Below are 27,203 nucleotides of genomic sequence, written 5' to 3' on the forward strand. Positions count from 1 at the left end.
TTAGGCCAAAATTAGCTACTTTGTCGACTATTTTACAATAGAACTATTGAATAAACAAATAAACCAATCCAGGTTTTTAAGCGAAGATGGCGTTCGAATGTTGAACGTCCGAAATGTCAAAATCGCGCAGTAGCACCAACATAAAAAAAATGTGGCTGTCATGTCATTGCACACTTTTTCCGTAATGTTGGTACCATTGCGTTATTTTGACATTTTGGGCGTTCACCATTCGAACGCCATTTTCGTTTAAAAAGCTGGATACATGTATCTTAAAGTTCACGTTTTCCCCTTTCTGAAACACCCCTGGTTTTTAAAATTTGATTGTTTCTACGCATATTTATAGCCATTTTAAAATTATAATTTGACTTGCATGCAAGTTGGAAAAACTTGAATGAGAACCAACTGAAAATATAATTTTAAAATGGCTGTAAATATGCGTAGAAACAATCAAATTATAAAAATTAGGGGTGTTTCAGAAAGGGGAAAACGTGAACTTTAAGATGACTGTATTGGTTTATTTGTTTATTCAATAGTTCTTTTGTAAAATAGTCGACAAAGTAGCTAATTTTGGCCTAAACTAACATTTCAAACGGGTGTATCTCAAAATTGGGACCATTTGGAGCAATTCTGGACCCGGATTCGGATTCAGCAGGCAAAAATCTACTAGGAACACATATACTCGTCTCAGAGACAAAATCTTGTTGGACTGTGTAATTGATAAAAAAAACTTTAAAACGGTGAAATTGCATGAAAAATTTTGAATAGTTTGATACCTACATTAAAAATAAAGGAAATTTTATTTTTTATTTTCATTTTGTGAAAATTTGAGTATTTCTCAATAAAAAAATTTATTTGAGTTAAGAAGCATTCAAATTTCGCATCGCTTGATGCCCAAGTGCACATTATGAAAATTTGAGTTTTTTTTCGAAAAAAATACGGTAATTTGCAAAAATTTGAGTATTTTATAAAAAAAATTGTTAACAGTTAAAAAGTATACAAATTTTGCTTCGTTTGAAACCCACATTGCAAATGAGCAGTTCTCTAGGATTTCGGTCATTCGATTTTTTTTGTATTTTTTAATCCGACTGAAACTTTTTTGGTGCCTTCGGTATGCCCAAAGAAGCCATTTTGCATCATTAGTTTGTCCATATAATTTTCCATACAAATTCGGCAGCTGTCCATACAAAAATGATGTATGAAAATTCAAAAATCTGTATCTTTTGAAGGAATTTTTTGATCGATTTGGTGTCTTCGGCAAAGTTGTAGGTATGGATACGGACTACACTGGAAAAAAATAATACACGGTAAAAAAAATTTGGTGATTTTTTTATTTAACTTTTTATCACTAAAACTTGATTTACAAAAAAACACTATTTTTAATTTTTTTTATTTTTTGATATGTTTTAGAAGGCATAAAATGCCAACTTTTCAGAAATTTCCAGGTTGTGCAAAAAATCACTGACCGAGTTATGAATTTTTTAATCAATATAAATCAAATTTGCAATCAAGAAGTACTTTACTGAAATTTTGATAAAGTGCACCGTTTTCAAGTTATAGCCATATTTAAGTGACTTTTTTGAAAATAGTCGCAGTTTTTCATTTTTTTAAATTAGTGCACATGTTTGCCCAGTTTTGAAAAAAATATTTTTGAAAAGCTGAGAAAATTCTCTATATTTTGCTTATTTGGACTTTGTTGATACGACCTTTAGTTGCTGAGATATTGCAATGCAAAGGTTTAAAAACAGGAAAATTGATGTTTTCTAAGTTTCACCCAAACAACCCACCATTTTCTATCGTCAATATCTCAGCAACTAATGGTCCGATTTTCAATGTTAATATATGAAACATTTGTGAAATTTTCCGATCTCTTCGAAAAAAATATTTTTGGAATTTTCAAATCAAGACTAACATTTCACAAAGGCCAAACATTCAATATTACGCCCTTTTAAAATGTTTGTCTTGATTTGAAAATTCCAAAAATATTTTTTTCGAAAAGATCGGAAAATTTCACAATTGTTTCATATATTAACATTGAAAATCGGACCATTAGTTGCTGAGATATTGACGATAGAAAATGGTGGGTTGTTTGGGTGAAACTTAGAAAACATCAATTTTCCTGTTTTTAAACCTTTGCATTGCAATATCTCAGCAACTAAAGGTCGTATCAACATAGTCCGAATAAGCAAAATATAGAGAATTTTCTCAGCTTTTCAAAAATATTTTTTTCAAAACTGGGCAAACATGTGCACTAATTTAAAAAAATGAAAAACTGCGACTATTTTCAAAAAAGTCACTTAAATATGGCTATAACTTGAAAACGGTGCACTTTATCAAAATTTCAGTAAAGTACTTTTTGATTGCAAATTTGATTTTACATCGAAAAATGAAGTTGAAAAATTTTTACGACCAAAATTTCGATTTTTTGAAAAAATCAGTATTGATTAAAAAATTCATAACTCGGTCAGTGATTTTTTGCACAACCTGGAAATTTCTGAAAAGTTGGCATTTTATGTCTTCTAAAACATATCAAAAAATAAAAAAAATTAAAAATAGTGTTTTTTTTGTAAATCAAGTTTTAGTGATAAAAAGTTAAATAAAAAAATCACCAAATTTTTTTTTACCGTGTATTATTTTTTCCAGTGTAGTCCGTATCCATACCTACAACTTTGCCGAAGACACCAAATCGATCAAAAAATTCCTTCAAAAGATACAGATTTTTGAATTTTCATACATCATTTTTGTATGGACAGCTGCCGAATTTGTATGGAAAATTATATGGACAAACTAATGATGCAAAATGGCTTCTTTGGGCATACCGAAGGCACCAAAAAAGTTTCAGCCGGATTAAAAAATACAAAAATTAAAATTGAAGAAAAAAGACCGATTTCGTAGAGAATTGCTCAAATTATAAAAAATAGAATGAATTTTAAATTTAATAAATTTGAAAAAAAAATGAGAAATGTAAGGACCTTACAAGAAAGTAAAATAAAAAAAGAGTACAAAATTTTGTATTGGTTGATACCCAGTTTAAAAATTATTCTAAAAAATAATAATATCGAAAAACTACGGTTCTCTGTGATATTTTTAAGTATTTATGATTTGAAACTTAGTACATTATCAAAAAAATATATTCTTTGTGAGAGCATTTAAAATTCAACATGATATTGATGGATTTAGTCAAGGCTAGAATGATTTAAAAAAAATAGTTTTCGTCCGTTGTCGAAATGACGATAACAATAACGTAAAGTTAACCCAAATTTGCAATCAAAAGTACTATCATTTTCGATCAATCGCACCTTAACAAAAAAAAAGTATTTTAAGGGATTATCCCTTAAATTTTGTTAAGATAAATTGTCAATTGCTCATTTTTTACAATTTATTTACAATTTTCATTTCAGATTTTTGAAAATCAATAATATAGTTAGTTAGGCCGTTGCAAATATTTTTCAAAGTTTATGTCGCCCCCCTCTTCAAAGTTGGCCTTAATAATCAGGGGGCATAAAACATATTTTTTCGAAAAACTTCAAAATTTTAATAAAAATTAAAGTTTAATCAACTGAATACCAGTTAAAATGTATTTTCCCGCGTTTATATTCATATTTAGCATGTTTGAACTCCTTTGAAAACATTTTAAATTTTCATGAAATACCAAAATACAGTCCCACGAAAAGTTTATTTTTGCGAAAAAATAAATCCGTCAATACCTCGATATTTTCAAAACTATTGAAAAGCAACTGTACGTCTTTATAAAGCATTTTAAAACCATTTTTTCATCCAAATGTTGAAACCAAGGTTTGTAATTTCAATTTTTATATTTTATTATTTTTTTTGCAACGAAGAAACAAGAAACAAGAAACAAGAAACAAGAAACAAGAAACAAGAAACAAGAAACAAGAAACAAGAAACAAGAAACAAGAAACAAGAAACAAGAAACAAGAAACAAGAAACAAGAAACAAGAAACAAGAAACAAGAAACAAGAAACAAGAAACAAGAAACAAGAAACAAGAAACAAGAAACAAGAAACAAGAAACAAGAAACAAGAAACAAGAAACAAGAAACAAGAAACAAGAAACAAGAAACAAGAAACAAGAAACAAGAAACAAGAAACAAGAAACAAGAAACAAGAAACAAGAAACAAGAAACAAGAAACAAGAAACAAGAAACAAGAAACAAGAAACAAGAAACAAGAAACAAGAAACAAGAAACAAGAAACAAGAAACAAGAAACAAGAAACAAGAAACAAGAAACAAGAAACAAGAAACAAGAAACAAGAAACAAGAAACAAGAAACAAGAAACAAGAAACAAGAAACAAGAAACAAGAAACAAGAAACAAGAAACAAGAAACAAGAAACAAGAAACAAGAAACAAGAAACAAGAAACAAGAAACAAGAAACAAGAAACAAGAAACAAGAAACAAGAAACAAGAAACAAGAAACAAGAAACAAGAAACAAGAAACAAGAAACAAGAAACAAGAAACAAGAAACAAGAAACAAGAAACAAGAAACAAGAAACAAGAAACAAGAAACAAGAAACAAGAAACAAGAAACAAGAAACAAGAAACAAGAAACAAGAAACAAGAAACAAGAAACAAGAAACAAGAAACAAGAAACAAGAAACAAGAAACAAGAAACAAGAAACAAGAAACAAGAAACAAGAAACAAGAAACAAGAAACAAGAAACAAGAAACAAGAAACAAGAAACAAGAAACAAGAAACAAGAAACAAGAAACAAGAAACAAGAAACAAGAAACAAGAAACAAGAAACAAGAAACAAGAAACAAGAAACAAGAAACAAGAAACAAGAAACAAGAAACAAGAAACAAGAAACAAGAAACAAGAAACAAGAAACAAGAAACAAGAAACAAGAAACAAGAAACAAGAAACAAGAAACAAGAAACAAGAAACAAGAAACAAGAAACAAGAAACAAGAAACAAGAAACAAGAAACAAGAAACAAGAAACAAGAAACAAGAAACAAGAAACAAGAAACAAGAAACAAGAAACAAGAAACAAGAAACAAGAAACAAGAAACAAGAAACAAGAAACAAGAAACAAGAAACAAGAAACAAGAAACAAGAAACAAGAAACAGTTTTGAAACAAAACAAATTGAACCAGTACCAACCCATTTCCCGAAACTTTCTTAATGGATTGTGAACGAAAATCAATACTTCTTTATCTGCATTTCTCGGTCCAACAACGTTCGGCGAGGGCCATTTCCAGGTCCTGCCCATGTGAACAACTCAAGGAAGAAACCCATTCCCAGCAAAACTGGACCATGTCCGGTCAAAACGCGCTTTTATCGTTGGCCAGTCCCCGGGAAGAGATATTAGTGCAGCACCAGACCCAGATGATAAATGAGCCTATGCCAAAATGATGTTCCAAAGCGCAGTGTTCTGAGTGGGGTAAAGGTGGCAATTGTTGCACATTTTTTTGAAATTTTCTCAAGATGGTTAGATTTGAGTTCTTTTTTTGAAATCGAATTGAAATCATTCAAAGGTGAGCAACAATTTCCAATTTACCCCACCCTAAAAAGATACCAGAAAGGAACAATTTTTTGACAATGTGCCAAAAGTTGGCCGCTTTCGGCGCGATGTTATCGGCTCCGCAAGGAGTGGGTTGGGAAGCTTTCTGCAGCAGCAGTCTGTTTCCACTCCCCTCTCTCCCCTCTATTATGGGGTTTGGAAAATCTTACAAGCGCGAAACGTTTCTATTTCGGAGTCGTCGTAAAAAAGAACTCTCCGGCGAAATGACTAAGTAAAATATGTGAAAGTGTGCGCTGAGGAGAGAAACGTCATAACCAAATCTGGTCCCGTGGAGATGGTTTTGGCGCACAGAAATGACCAGGCCGATGATGATGATAATGGAGAAGGAAAAAAGAAGGGGGAAATGGGGATGGTACCCATTACCCACTTAAACTGGGGAAAAATCTATAAATTTTCGAGAGATAGGAAAGCGATATTTTTATTTCTGGATTGTTAGTGTATGGTTAAGACATCTGAAATGACTGTTTTTTGCTTCAATGAGAAGTAAAAATTGGTTTAAAATTATTTGAATTCCACATTTCACAAAAATAAATTCCATAATTCAACACAGTCCACTTTCAGTACACCTTGCAACCCTCTCTTTAATTAAACGCTGTCGCTGTCACTGAACGAATGGTTTGCTCTAAACCCATCGAAGTGCATAAATTTAATAGCTCCACTCTAGTATCTATCTTTGTAATTCTACCACCATTCTGGTCTACAGACCATCCCCCCTAGAACACAGTGAAAATCTGCTGCAAATCCCCACAAAATAGCCCCGCCACCTAACCTCCTAACGCAATTGTTCGCTCGTTTGGGACCTGACTTCAGTTAGAACGAGCTCGCTGCGTAAGTGTCGAGATCCACAATCAGTGTTTTGTTCTGGGGCCCTCGTGTCCAGCTTCCATGGAGACATCGATGCTGTACATCGGCCTACTGTGTGTTCAGTAGCTCGTGATAGACGTGTCTAGGCTCCAGATCGTAGACTGGACTGGTAGAAGCCTACTAGATGTGGAACATGGGTTTAAAATGTTTTCGAGACTCGTTTTAAAAATGACTTAAATCACATTTTTTTTCAATTTAATTTGTAATTTTCAAATGATTTCAACAAACTTCAAGATTTCAAATTATTATTCTTTCACAATGTTTCTAAAAAGGACAATTTTGCGGTCACATTCATCGACGTAGTCATGTATTGAAACTGAAAGTGCGTTCCCTTTGACCTTCGCCAGCGTTCCATGGAAACGATGGTCCAGCGTGGCCCAGGTGCAACGCATGCTTTGCTTGGTTGTTTTGGTTCGCAGGGACGTTCCAAGAATTCCTAGGGGGTGAAATCTTCGTTGAAACTTTTTTTTTCAATTTCACCAGCCAAAACCAAAATAAGTATTTTTGAACCATTCGAAATGTAACTCCTAATTCAGGAATATTTTTTTATTGAAAGAGCGAAAAGTTTACAAAAGAATATCATTTCACAATGCAATTTAAACCAATTGTTTCCTCAACTCAATTTCCATACAAAATAGTTTCAAAGAGCTGTATATCAGCAACCAACAGTCTGATCAACAATGTTGAAAAATAAAAATTGAGAAAATTTGCTAAACTTGAAATATTTTCAAATCTAAAATTAAAAAAGTATTAATTTCGGGAATTAAATGTTAAGTGATTAACATAAATACATTTTTTTTTTCATTAAAAAAGTGAAAAGCAGTCAAAAAACAAAAAAAGCAAATGAGCAAACGACATTAATTTGAGGTTATAAGAAAAGCTTAGTATTATCCAAGGTTGCTTACAATAAAATAATCGAGGCTCTAAAATGATAATGTTATCGTTATTTTGATAATTCTATCAGCTCATTTTTTAAATCTTTCTAAAATCCACTCAATTAAACCAAATCATGTTAAATTTTGAATGCTTTCACCAAGACTATATTTTTTGAAAATTTAATAAGACCGTTGCAAATATTTTTTGAAGTTTATGTCCCTCGACTCTAGTCGGAGTCCGGGGGGGGCACAAAACATTAGTTTTAGAAATATCCAAGTATTGAAAAGATTTTTTTCGCCGAAAAAAAATTTTTTTTTTAGAATTCCACAAAAATTTAAAATGCTAAAAATGATTTAAAACGCAGGAAAATGCATTTCCAATTGTTTTTAGTTGGTTAAACTTCCATTTCTTTTAAAATTTTGAAGTTTTTTGAAAAAAAACAGGCGACATAAACTTTGAAAAATATTTGCATCGGCCTAAATTTCAAAGCATAAATACTCAAAATTGTTCACAAAATAGCGTATTTTTCTAAAATACACTAATTTTTTAAGTTTGCAATATCAAATGAAGTTAAATTTGTTATGCATTTTTACATTACATTTTCACCGATTTTTTTTTTGAATTTAAACCTTTCACAAAGTACAGTATTTTTACGAAAGTACTCAAATTTTCATGAATCTGGGCATCAAACAAAGCGAGATTTAATATGCATTTTCAGTTTATTTGAGCATTCATTTGATGAAACACTCAAATTTTAACAAAATACTGTATTTTTCGAAAATACTCAAATTTTCAAAATTCGCAAGGAAAGCGAAATTCTGAATGCATTTACTGAAATTGTCACGAGGTATTGTTTTTCATGAAAACTAAGCAACATTTTATATGAAGCATACAAAATTTGAATGCATGTTTGAAGCATGCAAAATTTCGCTTCGTTGGATACCCACATTACATATGCTTTTTTTTTTGAAAAAAATTAAATTCTCGCAAATACAGTACTTTTTTTGAAAATACTTAAATACTCAAAATTTGCATTATAGGTATCAAACCAAACAGTTTTTAATGCTTTTTTACTTGATATGATTTTTTTGAAAATATTAATATTTTCACAAAATACCATATTTTTCTCAAAAATTCAAACTTTCTTTACATTTGCAATATCATACGAAAAAAAATTCTTTATGCAATTTCACACTATATGCGTTTTTTCGGAAAATACTAAAGTTTTCATAATGTACAATTTTTTTTTTTAAAGTACTCAAATTTCATTTTTTGCAATTTGGGCCAGATTTGACATGCATTTTCAGTTTGTTAGAGTTTTTTTATGAAACACTAAAATTTTCACAAAATAATGTAAAAGTATTAGATAAAATAAATATTTTAATACTCTGATTTTCAAAATTCGCAAAGGAAGCTAAAATCGAATGGATTTACACTTAATTTTTTTCACTAAAATTTTTCATTTTTGAAAAAAAAATTAAAAATTTCTAATTTGCTATGTATTGATACCCGAAAAACGAAACGAAACTATTGGCACTACGCCCCCCGGGGCATGGCCTTCCTCTAACGTGGGATTTCTGCTCCAGCGCCCATGTATTGATACCCATACTAAGCTAAATTTTATATAAAGCATATAAAATTTAGGTGTGTGTTTGAACCATGAAAAAATTTCGTTTCGTTTAATACCCACATTGAATATCCTAAAAAAAAATATTTTCGAAAAATACAGTATTTTATGAATTTTTTTGTATTTTCCTAAAAACTCTAATAAAGTGAAAAAGCATACAAAATTTCGCTTCCTCTGATACCCATATTGAATGTTTTAAAAAGTTAGTACTTTCGAAAAAATATGGTATTTTGTAAAAAGTTTTAGTATTTAAAAAAACATTAATAAAGTGAAAAAGCATACCAAATTACCCGTATCGCGTTTTTTTACGGTATTTTGTAAACTTTTTTGAGTATTCAAATTTTGAAATTCAGGCCGTTGCAAATATTGTTCAAAGTTTATGTCACCCCAAAGCCCCCTCCCCGCTCCTTCATAATTTGTCCGAAAAATCAGGGGATAAAAAATTATTATTTCTTTTTCAAAAAAAACGAAGGAGGAAAATAAAAGTTAAATCAACTGAAAACAATCTAAAATGCATTTTTTTGCAATTCCGTCGTGAAACTACTTACTTTTCCTGTCATTTTTGAACGACGAAATAGCCTACTTTTCTGTACCAAAAATAACAGAATCGAATAGCAACACTTTTCAAAATAAATGCTGAAAAGTTCTACTTTTCAGCACTCAAATGGATGCTGAAAAGTTGAACTTTTCAGCACTTGTTTTGAAAAGTAACACTTTTCAACATTTTTTTTGATTTAAACGATTTATTGACAAAATACATGAAAATTTGACATAAAATTTCACTCAATGTGTGTTTTTTGGAATTGCAAAAAATGTTGTATGGAACTCGTTGCAAAACATGATTTTTTCAGCACTCTTCGTATTTATCCAACTCGGTGAACCTCGTAGGATAAATGTACGACTCGTGCTGAAAAAATCCTCTTTTTGCAACTTGTTGCATAAACTACTATTTCTGCATTGATTATTATATTTAGCATGTTTGGGCTGGAAAAAATATTCAGAATTTTTGTGAAATAATTTTTTTCGTAAAACTTAGATATTTTGGAAACTAATGATTGCAAAACAACCTGACAGGTGTATAATGCATTTTACAACACTTTTTTCATTCAAATGTTTAAACCATGGCTCGTAAATTAAATTTTTAAACTTTTTTTTAGATCCTCGACTTTGGTCAGAGGTGAGGGACATAAATTTCAAAAAATATTTGCAGCGACCTTACTACATTTTCAAAAAAATATATTCTTGGCATAGAAAATTTAACACGATTTGGTTGGGTAGATTTGAGAAAGATTTTTAAAATGAGTTATCGTCCATTATCGGCCAAAGAATTATCATAATAACGATAACGATAGATTATCGTCATCGTCCTAACGATAATTTTATCGATCAATAACCTTGGTATTATTAAAATTAGAATTAGATTACACAGAAAAAAAAATCATGGTAATATTACATCTGGGAAGGGGTACATCTTTTATGTCAGAAAAAAGGTGTAATTTTACCTCTGGAAATGTGTAAATTTACCACTTTTCTGGTGTAATGTCACTTTTTCAGTTTAAATTGAGGTATAATTACATCAGCTTCCAAATTTACATTATTTTTTTCTGTGTAGATTAGATTTACAACCTTGCTATTATCAACAAATTAAAACTAAACAAATGCCATGAAAAAAAATCTGTATGTAAAAGAAACACATGAATCAAGAAAAGTCATAATTATCGTCGTTCAAAAATTGGTCAAATGACCGACCTAAAAAAAATACTTATTAATTATATTGAAGTAAATTAAATAAAATTTAATGGCTGAAAAAAAAAATGTAACGGTAGAGGGTTAAGCTATAATGTTATTTTTATTTGAAATCCGATTGACCAAACTTTTAGACAAACTAAGAGTAAAAATTAAAATTTAAACCACGAAAAAATGTACTAAAATTGAAACCAAAAATCAAGATTTCATTCCAAAATAAAAAAAAAACATTTTCATTGTTAACCCTCCACCGCCCAATTTTTTTTTACATTTTGAGCAACTTTTGCTCTACGAAAAACATTTTTTCTTTTGTTTAATGTTTTTCTTGTTTTATTTTTAGTATTTTAATTTGCATTTATCTTGTTAAGTTCATCTTTGTTTTTGGTAGTATTTGGCCTATTCTACCACCTCCTTTCATTACATTTTGCCTTCAAATGTTTTTTTCATGCTTCTACAGTCATTTGATCTATTTTTTGCTTGTTTTTCACATTTTCTTCTATAGAATGGTACCATTATCTTTTAAATTATGAAAAATGCGTAGAGGCATAGTCTGGAACGCTTCAAAAAATACTGCAAACTTCTTTTTACTTAAAAATTAGGAAATGTTAGCAAAAACACAGCCAAAGTTGATCCTTAAAAAAGTCACATAAAACAATAAAAAAATTTAAAAAAAAGAAGAGTTCATAAGAACTGGAAATAATTCCAATGTATTTTAAATTTCCAAAAATGGTTGAAAAATGAGGGTTACTAGGGGAAAAAGCGATGATACGATGAATCTCTTTAATTTTTAAAGGCTCAAATTTATTTGGATGTTTTACATAAAAAAAATAGAATCCTAAAGAGATAGAAAACTGGAGTTTTTTTTTTTTTTTTAAAAGGTCCAATAAACCAAATTTTTTAGTTTTTGCTTTTTGGGTGTTTTTTGATACCCCTGACTCAAGGCGGTTTCAAAAACACCCAAAAAGCCAAAACTGGAAATTTGGTTTATTGGACCTTTTAAAAAAAAAACTCCAGATTAAGTTGCCCTAACTTACTTAAATGTATCCTTAAATCGCCCCTGTCCCTCACACACACACTGCAAAACCGCAACCACTGTGCGACCGTTTCGCCCTGTCGAAATGTGGTTGCCAGCATATGAAATTATGCACCACTGCAAAGGTACAGTGACAACAGAGTCCCGCTAAAGCTAAATTCCCGCGCAGAATGTGGCCACAACTGGCCAGCCGGACCAATCAATGCCCAACCTCTCACCCCACCCAACTTTTACGAATCAGCATAAATTGTGGGACGGTGGCCGAGCACACAAACACACACGAAATAGCCACGGTGATAAATTGATTTCATTTTAATTGAGAGAAATTACCGAGGACAAGTGTGGCCACCAACAACAGACGGTGTGTTGCCCGTCTGGCTCCTGGCTGTCATCAACCCTCTACTCCCCCGTTTGGTTCAATCTGCATTCCGTTCCGGTTGGAAGGTCAAAAAGTCCTACGCGCGCTCCCGAGGTTATTCAAAGTGCCGTGGAATGTCCAGCGTGAAATTGCTGGGTTTAAAAGAGGTGAAAGGGAAACTATCGTCAACTAATAGTGAAGTTTTTGGTGTTGTTGTTCGACTGATGGCAGTGATGCCAGCTAGACATAACTTAAGTTATTTTTTAATTTTTTTTTTATTTTTTTTATAATTATTGTTTTTACCAGAATTCTTTTTCAAACACTCTCCAAAATAAAGGAGAAAAGGGGGGGGGGGCTGTAATTGAATTTAAAAGTCAGCACTTTTAAATTCAATTACATTTCTCCTTTTGCCAACATTAGGTGCACGATGGAATTGCATGCTGTCCCCCTAGTCTAAGTAAACAATGTCTTATGAGTTGTATATTTCAGTAAAAAGTTCGTGTAAATCTTTGTCGAGACAAAATGATGTATTCAGCAACATAATTAATACAGACTTTTTCCAGAAGAGATGCAGACACTGCTTAAGCAATATGGCAACCGGGCGATACGCATGCTGCGACTCTCGCGCGTAAGAAAAAAGACTTGGCCTTTGAGGTTATGCAAAAATCACCCTTTTTTGTAGCCACAAAAAAAAACTTTTTCATGGCATAACTTTAAAAGTACTTCACTAAACAGAATAAAACATAATAGGGTCTTACACAGAAAAAATCAATTCTCGAAACCGTGAAGTCAGTTCACGATTATGAGAACCACGAAGGAATATATATATTCACGTTTATGGTGCAAATGCACCATACTCATGAATAAATTCCTTCGTGGATCTCACATTCGTGAACTTAATTCACGATTACGGGAATTGATTTTTTTCTGTGTAGGGGACCCCAAAACGAACCGAATAAGGCGGATCCGGCCAAAATCGGTTCAGCCAGTTCTGAGATAATCGTGAGGAAAAAAAATATGTCTACACACATCCCCACAGACATTTGCTCAGAATTTGATATCCAAAAGGTGTATTTAAGAAGTTCATTTTTCGAGTGATTTTATAGCCTTATCTCAGTGAGGTGAGGAAGGCAAAAAGCTTTGAAAATAGTATGTTTAAAACTGCTTTTTTAAAAACCGGCTGACTTTGTTAACCTTCCTACGGTATTGGGGTACTTTTCGGCCTTTTGCCTTTCTTACTAAAGAAAGGTATAGGGTTTGCTTTTGGCTCCGACGCCAAATCAAGCTTCGTTCCCAAATCATTTTTCGAGCAATATTCATTCGAAAAATCTGCAAAAAATCATGGACGATCGATTTTCGACGCCCGATCGATTGACAATGACAGAATTTTGGCGCTTAATTTACTGTAGAGCACGCGTGACGTCCGTGTGTGGTAAAAAAGTGCTCAATTTTGTGGTAGGGGGTTTCTCAGAGCCCACATTATGGATTTAAGCTCTCTTGGGCGCATTTGAAAGGGGATGTGCTGAACCTGAACCAGTTCCATACCAAATTTGAATTTATCCATTTTTTATGGGGACTCGGAGTGTGTTTTCACCTGATCAGGCGGTTTTCAAATGAAAATTCGGTCGAAAATTGAAGTATTGAAATCGTTTTTGCTTTTGGCTCCGACGCCAAATTCAGCTTCGTTCCCAAATCATTTCTCGAGAAATATTCATTCAAAAAATCTGCAAAAAATCATCGACGATCGATTTTCGACGCCACGTCGACAAGTTGTCAAGTTGAGCTTCACATGCAGACGCGAGCAATGCTGGCGCGTATAGAGTTTTGATACTAGATTACCCCCTTTTAGTGCAAGTTGCTTTATCGATTGCTCGTTCATCACACATCGCCTATCATTATTTTCTATGCTAAGCTTCAGTGAACGCAAACTAGACGCAAGCAGCTATCTGTTCTGAAGCCTCATGCTCATTATTTTGCTCATTCTCTGATCGATATCTGAGCGAACGAATTTCTGGGAAGCGTCCAAGCTTCCCATGTGCCAGTGACAACACACATCGCGGGTTTGGTTTTCTAGCTTCGGTACTAGCCTTTTTGTGTATTAGTATTTTTGTTTATCGTACCAGCGCACCAAGGTGGTTTATTCGGTACGTTTGCGTTTGTCGTAGTGAAGTCCCACCGAGCGCTCAGTCGTTGTTTGCTTCCCAATCCCAAAAACGCCTAAATGCATACTCTGGCTTGCTTATTGAAAGCCCACAATTTTGCCTAACGCCTAAATGACAGTTTAGTGAATTACAGTAGGCGTTTCAAAGCTTTCAAGAACATTTATGCGGCTTTACCGTTACATCGTTGTTTACAACACGGCAAATTCTCGGGTGTTGAAACACTTTCTGCCAGTCATTTTGTTACCACTTTAACGCTCTGGAGCGGGGGGATGGCAACCCTATTCCGACCTAAGCAAACTGACAACAGTCGACATTAGCACGGTTGTCAAATGAGAGCCCACAACAAAAGCACTAGCTGTCAAATGGTAGCCCATAACAAATCATTGTTTGGGTTTTTGATTTTCAAATTTCCCACAATTCAAACGATAAATGTCTGAAAAAACACGTGAATTGTGTTGCTGATGGTAAATTCTATCATATCCTTGGAGATTCCATCCCAATATTAGCTGAAAATTCATATCGAAAAAAGTGATTTTTCTGTTTACCTTTTTTGCTTTTTTTTCTTTGGGTCGATCAAACAGTGCACCCGTACACTAAGAATCGGCATTACACATTTTTCAGTTTGGTTTTACACATTTCCATGGTACTTTTGAGTTTAACCAGGACTTCGTGTTACCAAAGTAATATGTATAATACTGATTCTTAGTGTTTGTTATCTGAACTTCCAAGTTGGTGGCTCCTTCGCTATCCCCTGCTCTGGAGCAAGACGGAATTATTTTGTTTTCTCGTTAATTTTTAATATTTTGAAAAGTGCAAAAAACACTCAGAGAATACGAACAATTTAGCGATATGCAGAAAACATTACGAACATCGCAAATTGTGAGCTAATTCTCTGTCGCAAAAACAATGTGTTCTGATTTAAAAAATCGAAAATGCTTGTGTGCGAGCACAGCTTACAACCGGCCATGGCAAATGGGGCAAAAACCAGCGCTTTTCAGTTATATGAAAAAATATGGTTGAGTTTCGAATTGATTAATGAATGGACCATTCTTTATTTTGCTATTTCTTTGAAAAAAAAAATCAACTGCCGTTAACTTCCTTTTGTAAGAAAGGCTCTATCTCACCCCAGGTGGGATTAAATCGGGTTTTTGAAAATTAAATTTGCCATAACTTTTGTTATATATATGCTAAAGCCTTGAAATTTTTTGACATTAAATTTATAGTATAAATACACATTTTACAAAACAAACAAACCTTGGACGAACCCTAGGGGAGCGTCCATAAAAAAAATTTACTTTAAAGGTATTGGGGTCCTTTTCGACCCCAAACTTTAAAAAATCGTCAAAAATCCAGTTTTTGACCGATTCCGGTTCTTTTGGTCACAAATGAAAGCTTAGAATGTCCTCTTTCCGAAACCGACCTGGAAAACCGGATTTGGTCACTGTGGCCACCGGGAATCGGCTACAACCGAAAAAGGACCTTTTTGAGACCCCAACTTTGACGACCTGTATCTCCGGCAAATTTCAACCAATCAGGATGCTCCAGGTTGCATTCGACAGGTATTTACGACGTGTATTTACCTGAACTTTGACCACAAGTACTAATATCAGGGCCAGGTGACCTACCGGTTCCGGAAATCCGGAACATCCGAAAAGTTCATGTTTTACTGTTTTTCACCAGCAGGCTTAGCCGAATGGTTACGCTGTCCGCTTTGTAAGCGGATGATTCTGGGTTCGATTCCCATCTGCTCCAACCTTCTATCGGATGAGGCAGTAAAATGTCGGTCTCGGCCTTGGTTGTTAGGCCGTTAAGTCATTCCAGGTGTAGGAGTCGTCTCCATGCCATAAGTACAAACAACACACCAAACCAAGCCTACTCCGGTGGAATCGCTGGCGGCGGTTGGACTCGCAATCCGAAGGTCGTCAGTTCAAACACTGGGGTGGAAGGTTCCTTGGAGTAGAAAGAGGTTTGGGTGCTCTCCCCATTCAAGCCTTCGGACTCCTAGGTTCGAGCAGAAACTTGCAATAGAGACCACAAAGACCCGGGGGTCGTTAATGTGGATGGTTTGATAATAACATTTTTAGAAAATACTCAAAATTTTCACAAAACTACGTATTTTCGAATAAAATACTCAAAATTCTAATTTTTACAATATGGGTATCAAACGATCGGGATTTTTTCATACATTTCGAATGTAATAACAACATTTTTAGAAAATACTCAAAATTTTCACAAAACTACGTATTTTCGAAAAAATACTCAAAAAATACTTGGATGTAACAATAACATTTTTAGAAAATACTCAAAATTTTCACAAAACTACGTATTTTCGAATAAAATACTCAAGATTCCAATTTTTACAATATGGGTATCAAACGATCGGGATTTTTTCATTCATTTCGAATGTAATAACAACATTTTTAGAAAATACTCAGAATTTTCACAAAACTACGTATTTTCGAAAAAATACTACAAATTTCAATTTTTAAAATATGGGTATCAAAGATCGGGATTTTTTCATACATTCTGAATGTAATAACAACAATTTTAGAAAATACTCAAAATTTCCACAAAACTACGTATTTTCGAAAAAAATACTCAAAATTTCAATTTTAACAATACGGGTTTCAAATGATCGAGATTTTTCATACATTACGAATGTAATAACAACATTTTTAGAAAATACTCAAAATTTTCACAAAACTACGAATTTAAAAAAAAGTACTCAAAATTTCCATTTTTTTAATGTGAGTATCAAATGATTGGAATTTTTTCATTTATTTTGAATGTAATAACAACATGTTTAGAAAATACTAAAAATTTTCACAAAACTACTTTTTTTCAAAAAAAATACTCAAAATTTCCGTTTTCACAATGTGGGTATCAAACGATCGGGATTTTTTCATACATTCTGAATGTAATAACAACATTTTTAGAAAATACTCAAAATTTTCACAAAACTACGTATTTTCGAAAAAAATACTCAAAATTTAAATTTTTACAATATGGGTATCAAACGATCGGGATTTTTTCATAAGTTTCAAATTTAATAACAACATTTTTAGAAAATACTCAAAATTTTCACAAAACTACGAATTTTACTCAAAATTTCCGTTTTTACAATGAGCATATTAAACGATCGGGATTTTTTCATACATTTCGAAAGTTATTAAAAAAATGAAAATACTCAAAGTTTTCACAAAACTACGTATTTTTGAAAAAAATACTTAAAATTTCTGTTCTTCACAAGAGGTATCAAATGTTCGGGATTTTTTTATACATTTCAAATGTTATAACAAAAATTTGTGGAAATACCCAAATTTTCACAAAAATACGTTTTTTCGTTAATTGTTACTTTGTATCGTCATGTGTCCGATTTTTCTAAGGGACGACGGGACTTGAGCTCGCTACCACTTCATTGGTACTGAGACGCACCGCCAATTGTACCACTGAGGCCCTTGAGATTCTAGATATCTCAAACCACCGTAGTGCTACGTGTGACAGTTTGGTATCTATTCCAGCATGAAAACAGTATATTTAGATCGCTTTGTGTTCATTTGGTATCGTGATCATCGTCTTCTCCTTCTGGCGAAATCCGCTGAGCAGGAAGATTGAGACTATGCTTCAGTTTAATTTAAAAGGTCATATTGTTAAAACGACAATTTTGAGTATTTTTTCGAAAATACGTAGTTTTGTAAAATTTTGAGTATTTTCTAAAAATGTTGTTATCACATTCGAAATGAATGAAAAAATCCCGATCGTTTGAGTGTTTTTTTTTCGAAAATACGTAGTTTTGTGAAAATTATGAGTATTTTCAAAAAATCTTGTTATTACATTCGAAATGTATGAAAAAATCCCGATCATTTGGTACATATATTGCAATAACAATATATTTTTGGTTTTTTTAGAGAAAAAAACATGCATTTTCAAAATACAGGAAATAAAAATTTTAATGGATAGCTGACATCATCCCGATTCCAAAACACTATAATTTTTTGATGTTTGCATGATTATTCATAGAATTTAGAATTATAGCCAATGTCTCCCATATAGCAAAAATCCCATAAGCTCTGTGCTTCAGTTAAGCACTGGGCCGTGCTTAACCGAGGCAGCTGAACGGTGCAAAATCGGGGCAGTGCAAAACCGAGGCGTGCAAAACCGAGGCATAACTGTAGTTAATTCTCTGCCAATAAATAAAATTAAACATTTGTATCTAAATGCTTTGGCATCAAAATTAAATTCTGTCGATTGGAGCGTGTTCAGGGAGCCCAAATCTACCATACCTTGATGAAACTGAAGCGTTTTCTGACATCAACTTCAATATTGTTGAGTTGTGTTATTTTCCTAATAGAGTCGCTTGATTTCTTAGAATGATTCCACAGCATTTCAAATTTAGATTTTTCAATTTTCTGGCCGAAAATAAACTTTATTATATTCTGAATATTTGCAAAGCTTCGAATTTCCATTTAACACCAATCCCCATCCCCGGTTGAAAACAATGAGTTCGCTAATTTACCCCTTCCGGTCAATGTTATCCTATAGTTAAACAACTTCATCGAATTAATATTAACACCGCGTTTATATTTACTCTCCCAACTAAAGCCGCACTGAATTTCCGACTTGATACACTTCCAGCAAATCTACCAACCCTGACATCCTGACGTCCGTGCACATCATTTGAGGAATCCAACACGAAAGTAAACACAAACGCAAATCCCGGCTCATTCCTGAGGGAGGGGGCGACCATTTCCGGGTTCGGAATTCCATGTGTTGCATTGCTGCGCTGGCTGCCTACAGTCAGGGGTGAAATCGCTCCATCTATTGGCGAGCATTTCGAGCCTGATTGAGTTTCAACCCTTTTTCGCTGGAGCAGTAAATTCAAACCAGAAAACCTCGACATTTATCTAGCGATGGTGCGTGAGGGGGTGTATGTGTGCGTGCACGGTGTACGTGTGAGCGTGTGTGTTGATGAGGCAGAAATATTTCATCGGTTTATTAAATTATTCTGTTTGTTCTGGTTCTGGCCCTGGTCGGGGTTGAACTGATGAATAGCGTGGTTCACGTTTCTATGAAAAAGACAAAAGTTGTTATTTTGTCTTGCATCAACCGGAATTTCGTTCTTTTATGTCCCCAGAAGCACTCCTGAAAATTTGAGCCCATTTGGTAAGGTCTAGGAGCTCCAGTTTTAATTTGAAATTTATATGGGATTTTGATTTATTTTCCATGGGAAACTATCTTTTTTTACATTGTATTAGGATTTTTTTTTATAAATCGATGAAATGACTTGATTCTTATAGTAGGAGATAGGTTTTGAACTGGGGAACAACTTTGTAGAACATACCAACATGCTAGGAAGTGACCCTTTAAAGATACAGTTACTTTTAGATGGTGGCTTTTGAAGGGGCCAGCCACCATCTAAAAGTATCTGTATCTTTAAAGGGTCACTTCCTAGCATGTTGGTATGTTCTACAAAGTTGTTCCCCAGTTCAAAACCTATCTCCTACTATAAGAATCAAGTCATTTCATCGATTTATAAAAAAAATCCTAATACAATGTAAAAAAAGATAGTTTCCCATGGAAAATAAATCAAAATCCCATATAAATTTCAAATTAAAACTGGAGCTCCTAGACCTTACCAAATGGGCTCAAATTTTCAGGAGTGCTTCTGGGGACATAAAAGAACGAAATTCCGGTTGATGCAAGACAAAATAACAACTTTTGTCTTTTTCATAGAAACGTGAACCACGCTACTGATGAAATTGCGATTGTTCGAAACAGACTGAAGGGGGTCCCCGGAGTTTGGTGATTTGATTTCGATTGGTCTCCGGTGGCAAAGTGGGTTAGTTAAGCGCTTCCGGATTGTGCGGAGTTGGTTCTTTTTGAAAGGATGCAGGGTTAGGAATTTTAATAGACACCACCAGTTGCGCAGTCTGGCTGGATACAATTGACTGTGTTTGTCAAATTTGGAGTTGTAAAAAGTTTTCTTGTTGTTGTTTTTGAATATTTGAATTTATTTCTAAAAGGAAAATGTTTCTAAAAACATTGACATAACCTAGAAAAACATTAATCTTATCCGCTACTTTTCCACTCTTCCTCAGACGAGTGACATTCAGCTACTGCAGCGAAGTGGAAAATTTGAGCTTATAATTTTCGAGTAAAACGAACCTCGCTCGTTTTCATCATCAAACAGCATCTGCCATACACATGGTCCACTACTGACTCAGTTCACACACGTAGACAAGCAGGAAAGCAAGATCGGGGGAAAATTAATACTCTTGTCATTCCTGTGGTGGTGTGGGCGGAGTAAGGACGGTACCTTCCGAGGTTTTCCTCATTTTTCCTTCTTTTTTTGCTGCTCACCTTCAGCTTCTCCACACTGCAATTTAGTGGCCACATGAAAGGGGCCAGTGAAAAACGAGCTCCCTCTCCAAAGGGATGGACATTATTAATCATAGCAATTTTCCACTGTTTGCCCAGCCCAGCTCGTCCTCTTTATCCGGAAGATCCCCTGACTGTGTGATGTGTTTCTCGAGAAGGTCTCATTAAAAGCCGGAGTTTCAGCGGCACTGAATGACAACTTGAAAAAGCTATTTTCCCTAAATTTAGTTTAAAATAAGCCCAAAAATAGCGTCGACCCCCTTTTTCCATAATTAAGTTGCAAGTTGCAGCAGGCGTGAAATGCAGTGACAAGGTTGCAGCAGGCTTTGCGGAGATTTCCGTCATGTGCCACATGAGCTGAAGCTGAAGCTGCTGATGGTGACATATTCACTGGAGTTGAAGGAGAGAGTGCTTCCTTCTGCAGTGGAAACTGCCTAGAAATTATGCAACTGTTAGTTGGTGGAAAGTGTAGGCAGTTTGAACACTGTCACCAGAGTGTGACGCCGCAGTGTCGTGGCATTATTGAAAATTAAATGATTTACTTTTTATCAAATGTTTTTTTTTTTTTCAAATAAGGCCGTTGCAAATATTTCCAAATTTTATGTTGCGAGGTGCCCTCTTCAAATCGGTTAGAAAAAAAATCAGGGACCATACTATTTTTTTCAAAAAATTTAGTGTAAATAAAAACTTATCAACTGCAAACACTTTGGAAGGAATTTTCCTGCGTTGATATTTAGTTTTGCATGTATGGGCTTGTTCAAAATATTTTGATTTTTTTTTTTGTGAAACGTGAAAAAATTATTTTGCTTATTCATGAGAATAAGATATACTTCAAATAAAAGATTTTGTACTCAATTAATATTCATATTTTCCTGAACAAATTGCAATGATATGGAATGAAGTATTCGTCAGGTTGTTTGAAAATATAGATTTTTGATATAATTTTCTTTAAAATTCAACAGGGAATTAAATCAATATGCGGAGATAGCGATAGGACTATATCGGAGCCTTAGTTTGGTATGAGTAAAAAAATCCTTTTTTTAGAGAGTTTTGTTATTGATGCAATGAATTGTCTAAAAAAGTATATTTTTGAGGGCGCATATTTAATGAAATCTTCTAAATTTTTTAACATAAAACTTTTAACTTAAAATTTAGAAGATTTCATTAAATATGCGCCCTCAAAAATATACTTTTTTAGACAATTCATTGCATCAATAACAAAACTCTCTGAAAAAGGATTTTTTTTACTCATACCAAACTAAGGCTCCGATATAGTCCTATCGCTATCTCCGCATATTTATTTAATTCCCTGTTGAATTTTGAAGAAAATTATATCAAAAATCTATATTTTCAAACAACCTGACGAATACCTCATTCCATATCATTGCAATTTGTTCAGGAAAATATGAATATTAATTGAGTACAAAATCTTTTATTTGAAGTATATCTTATTCTCATGAATAAGCAAAATTACTTCAACTTATCAGAAAATGACATATAATAGTTTAGTTGTTTTTTCATAAATGACATTCATAAAGAACAAGTTGAAATTAGTTTTGGCAAAATTTCAATAATATGTTTAAGGTGAAAAAAAATTATTTAACTCATGCAAAAAGTTTTTTTTAACAAATTTGAACAAAAATATTGAGAAACAAAATGTGCAATTAAATCGTCCTTCTATTCCGTAGTTCCTAAGATATTAGATTTTTCGCAATCGACAAGCTTGTTTCTCCAAAATTATTCAAACACGTATTCTATAGTTGATGCTAGGCTTAACTTTTGCTATACAATGGTTGGCACTGAAAGTTTCTGCATAATTATTTCGTTAAGGCTGGAACAAATTTTATATATAGCTCTAGACGAGGTTGTGCGGTGGAAATTTTCAAAAAATATATATTCAGGAAGTTTCATAAAATGCTAATTTTTCTGTCAAAAAATCGCAAAGTATCAATGAATTCATGAAAATATATTCTTTCCAATTTTTCTACGTAAGATTTGTGGTCCAAAAATTCTAAGTCTGAAAAAAACATGAAAAAGGCCTTTTATTGACTAAAAAATAATAAATATTGGTTTTGCCATGTAAGCTACATAGTTTACAATAGATTATCAATTTTCCTTAAATTTTACATTTTGTACTGACCTGTGGAATGTCTGCGGTAATCAAAAATGTGTTAACAGATAAAAGAGTCTTTATTTGGCAGTAGAGCAGTTCTCTACGAAATCGGTCTTTTTTATTAATTTTAATTTTTAATCCGATTTTCAATGTTATATTATGAAATTTCGAGCACAATATTTTCAAAAAATTTAAATCAACACTAACATTTCAAAAGGGCGTAAAATTGAATGTTTAGTCTTGATTTAAAATTTTGAAAATATTGTTTTCGAAAAGATCGGAAAATTTCACGAATGTTTCATATTTAAGCATTGAAAATCGAACCTTTAGTTGCTGAGATATTGACATCAGAAAATGGTGGGTTGTTTAGGTGAGACTTAGAAAACATCAATTTTTCTGTTTTTAAAACTATGCATGGCAATATCTCAGTAACTAAGGGTCGCATCAACAAATTTCAAAAAAAGCAAAATATAAAGAACTTTCTCAGCATTTGAAAAATATTTTTTTCAAAAGTGGGCAAACATGGTCACTAATTTTGAAAAAAATAATAACTGAGAAAATTCTCAAAAAAGTTACCTAAAAATGGCTATAACTTGAAAACGGTGCACTTTATCAAAATTTCACTAAAGTGCTTTTTGATTGCAAATTCGATTTTACATCGATTAATAAAGTTGAAATGTTTTCTGAAAAGTTGGCATTTTATGTCCCCTAAAACATATTAGAAAATGAAAAAAAATAAAAATAGTGTGTTTTTTTTTGCAAATTAAAAAGACAAAATGACAAAAAGTGAAACAAAAAATCAAATTTTTTTTTACAGTGAATCATATTTTTTTCAGTGTAGTCCTTATCCATACCTACAATTTTTCCGAAGACACCAAATCGATCAAAAAATTCCTTCAGAATATACAGATTTTTGAATTCTCATATATCATTTTTGTATGGACAGCTGCCAAATTTGTATGGAAAATTATATGGACAAAATAATGATGCAAAATGGCTTCTTTGGGCATACCGAAGGCACCAAAAAAGTTTCATTCGGATTAAAAAATACAAAAAAATATAGAATGACCGAAATCTGAGAGAATTACTCAGAAGAAGCATTCCAATCGACTATCCTAGTTTTTCCATTGAAAATATAAATTAAAATAGGGGGAGAGGGGGTAATATGCACCCCCGGGGCAAAATGCACCCCCTGCTTTTCTCGGTATTTGGAAGAATTTTCCGGGGAAAAAATATAGAAATTGGTAGCTTAACATTGCTAAACCATGCTGGAAAAATTTGAGCATTGTGGTATAAATACAGGTTAAGTTATTTGCAAAACTTTAAAATGTTGTGTTTTCATCTAACATTCATTGAGCTTTCATGATTTTTTGACAATGATTTTTTGACAATATAAAAAGCATTTATTGTTATTGTAAGTGTTGAGGTATATAGTTTTTGCCATAATCTTTATTATTATGTAGATAATTGAGTCCAAAACATCAAAAAATGCATTTTTTATTAAATTTTCTGCAAAAAGCGTGGTCGGGGCAAAATGCACCGCTGTGAAGTACCTTTGTAAAAACAGCGGTGTCATCTAGTGGTGACTAGTGAAAACTGCTTTTCCCCGGTGCATTTTGCTCCGTTGTTTTAGTGCATTTAGCCCCAATGCATATTGCTCCGCATGGTTGTTTGAAATGAATCAAAAATGTTAATAGAAATTTGATGTTTTCGAACAATTTTGAGATTTTTTAAGACTTTTTCCACATGGATGACGAAGAATAATTGTTGTTTTAGATAATCGAACAACAATCTTCCACAGTAATGCTGTGATGGTTGAGAAATCACAGTTTTCCCTTAGGGGGTGCATACTACCCCCTATATCCCTAATATTTATTTTATTTCACCCCGCGATTTTGGAGGATGTTTTGAGGAGGGAGGGGGCAAAACTTGAATTAAGATTTGCAACTGTCTTATAAAGCAATTTTGGGTTCTAAAATGGACTGGGTATCTCTGGAGGAAACAATCAGACCCATTTTTTTTTTTGTTTGGCAATTAGGGAGACCTACGCCATGTTAGGGTGGTCCGAAAAATGCCAATTTTCGGGAAAAAAAATCAATTTTTTTATTTTTTCACTAAGTTGCGTTATACAATTACGGAAATTGTTGTAAGGTTATGGTTATGGCAGCTTTAGTGAAAAAAGTTGATTTATTCCCGTTTTCGTCATTTTTTCGGTTTTTGCGCGTGGAGCGCCCACAAACTCACTATTTATTAACCAAAAAAATCTCCAAATCTTATAATTTTCGAGTATGTTAGGTAACATTTTCCGAGTTATCAAACAAAAATATTTTCAGACATAGGCTTTTTGGTCGAGACTCCGTCAGATTGACATTTCATATTTTCATACAATTTTTTCAAATGTTAGGCTGCATTTTTTGGCCTTCTTCCTTGAAATCCCTACTTCAATTTTGAGCCCGATTGGACAACTGTTTTTCGCTGTTTTTGTGGGGAATCGCTGAGATTGCTTTAATTAAAAAAAAAATAGCAAGTTTTACGTTTTTATCCTTAGTTTTTACCATACAAAATTGAAAGGGGATGGGGGACAAAAGCGTAAAAATGAATTTTGCTTTGGCCTTATACATTTTTATGCATTTTGCAGCCATTTTCAGTACAAATCAAGCCCAAACAGAAATAATTGGTTTTATTTGAGAAAGAGTTTGTTTTAGCCAATCCAGATATTGTAAAAAATCACATAATTTTCTGAAGCGTTATTTTTTTCAAAATTTAAGCAATTCAGTTATTTTACTTTGCCTAACAGTGCATGCATGAAGTTTGCACCTCAAATTTTAATAAAAACTTTTAAATGAATTATATTGAAAGTGCATATAATAAGCAAAATATAAATACTGAAAAGCTAAAATTTATAAAATTTAACAGTTTAGCAAAAACACAAAAGACAGACCAAATACTGACCTTGGAGAAAAAATATATCTTGAAGCGATACTCTGTATGATAAATGTACGCTGATTGTAATTATTATTATTCGAATTTAGAGTAAGTAGCCGAGAGGAAAATTTTTTTCAACGAAACATTGAGATATTTTTAAAATCATTTTTTTAAAGTATTTACAGGTTTTAAAATACATTGTTTGGCACCAATTAAGAGAATCACTGAAAAAAAGTTAAGAGCGTTGCTATGACAGTTCCTTCAAAATATTTAAATTAATTAAATAAATTCAATAGAACTTTGGTCCACTGAAACGTTGTACAAAAAATGTACCAAAATGTTGAACCTTCAATATTTATTTAAAAAACACCAAAGTGATCAGAAAATACTTGCTTATCATACAGAATTTCAAATATTGTTGATGATGATGCCAAATATCTTCTTTATGTTCATCCCAAACATAATAATACTTCCATCGGGCACTCAATAATGGCACACCAGCATTTAACATTCGATAACAGCAACTTTAAAACGAGTTCAACTGATTTCTAGAAAAACTTGCTTGGCAAGAAGGCTTCTTGTAAAATGTATGCAATACATTTTTTTTAAATAGGTCGTAAGAATTTGCAAAATTAATGGAAATAAAATTGAATCTCTTACAGGCCAAACATGTAAGCAATGTTTATTTTTACTTGATTTGCAACTATAACTCTAATTCCATGCCAATCCCATTAGGCATATTTTCCTAAACGGCTTTTTTGTTGTTGCATTTTTAGAAAAAAAGGAAATAAAAAGATCTTAATTTTAAGGAATTTCCAAAACATTTTGTTTCAGTTTAAAATAGTGCCCTTAAGAATTGCACGTCCATTAAAGTAATTGGGTTTTTATTTTAAATAAATTGTGTCTAAATCATCCTTCCTCTCACTTGCTTAAACTATACCTGTCATCCGATAAAAAAAAACACTTTCTAACCCCTTGGACTTACCTCCGACCAGATTGAGCCAGACGGCCAGCACGAGCAGTGCCGCCGACGATAAGCTAATTCTGAGTGACGTGTTCATGATGGCTTACTCTAGTCTCCTTCTTTTTTTATTTCACCTTTTTGCAATTCTCCAGAAAACTTTTAACTCCACGATTTTTTCCCGCGAAAACTCACTCACTCAACTTTGAGACGACACTCAGACTGCGGCTCAGACACTTTCAACTGGGATTAAATTTATATTTTTTTGGTTGACCCCTAAAAAGTTGCGGAATTGTGGTTTTCCTTCACTTTTCCCGATTTTTTTAAATTTAAGCGCTTAACTTAAACTTGAATTCTCACTTTTCATCGCTCACTGCTCACTGTTTTTCTCACCCTCCAGGGAGACAGTACTTACGCGATTGCCCCAGTAAATCACTTGGCCACGTTTTTGGAAGTTGGAGGCCTTCACCAGGGGGGGGGACCTCCCGCGGGATCAACGCCTGGCAATTGTCTTATCGGAATTTATGTCCTCTCCGTGGTGTGGTGCCGTGGTGCGTCCAGCGAGTGTCGGCTTCCTGTGAAATTGGCAAAGAGAGATTGGGAGTGTGAGGGAAA

The 27,203-nt window shown here is 33.1% G+C and overlaps 1 protein-coding gene across 1 annotated transcript in view; it reads right to left on the minus strand.

Moving 5' to 3' along the window:
• LOC120414538 (lachesin) overlaps positions 1-26,936 on the minus strand; it is a 171,435-nt gene extending 144,499 nt beyond the window's left edge. Inside the window, exon 1 of the mRNA XM_039575749.2 lies at positions 26,613-26,936. Coding sequence (XP_039431683.1) covers positions 26,613-26,688 — 76 coding nt within the window. The 5' untranslated portion in view covers positions 26,689-26,936. The remainder of the gene's footprint in view (positions 1-26,612) is intronic.
• Positions 26,937-27,203: the final 267 nt, after the last annotated feature.

The sequence above is a fragment of the Culex pipiens genome, chromosome 1 (genome assembly GCF_016801865.2).
Source record: "Culex pipiens pallens isolate TS chromosome 1, TS_CPP_V2, whole genome shotgun sequence".
NCBI lineage: Eukaryota > Metazoa > Arthropoda > Insecta > Diptera > Culicidae > Culex > Culex pipiens.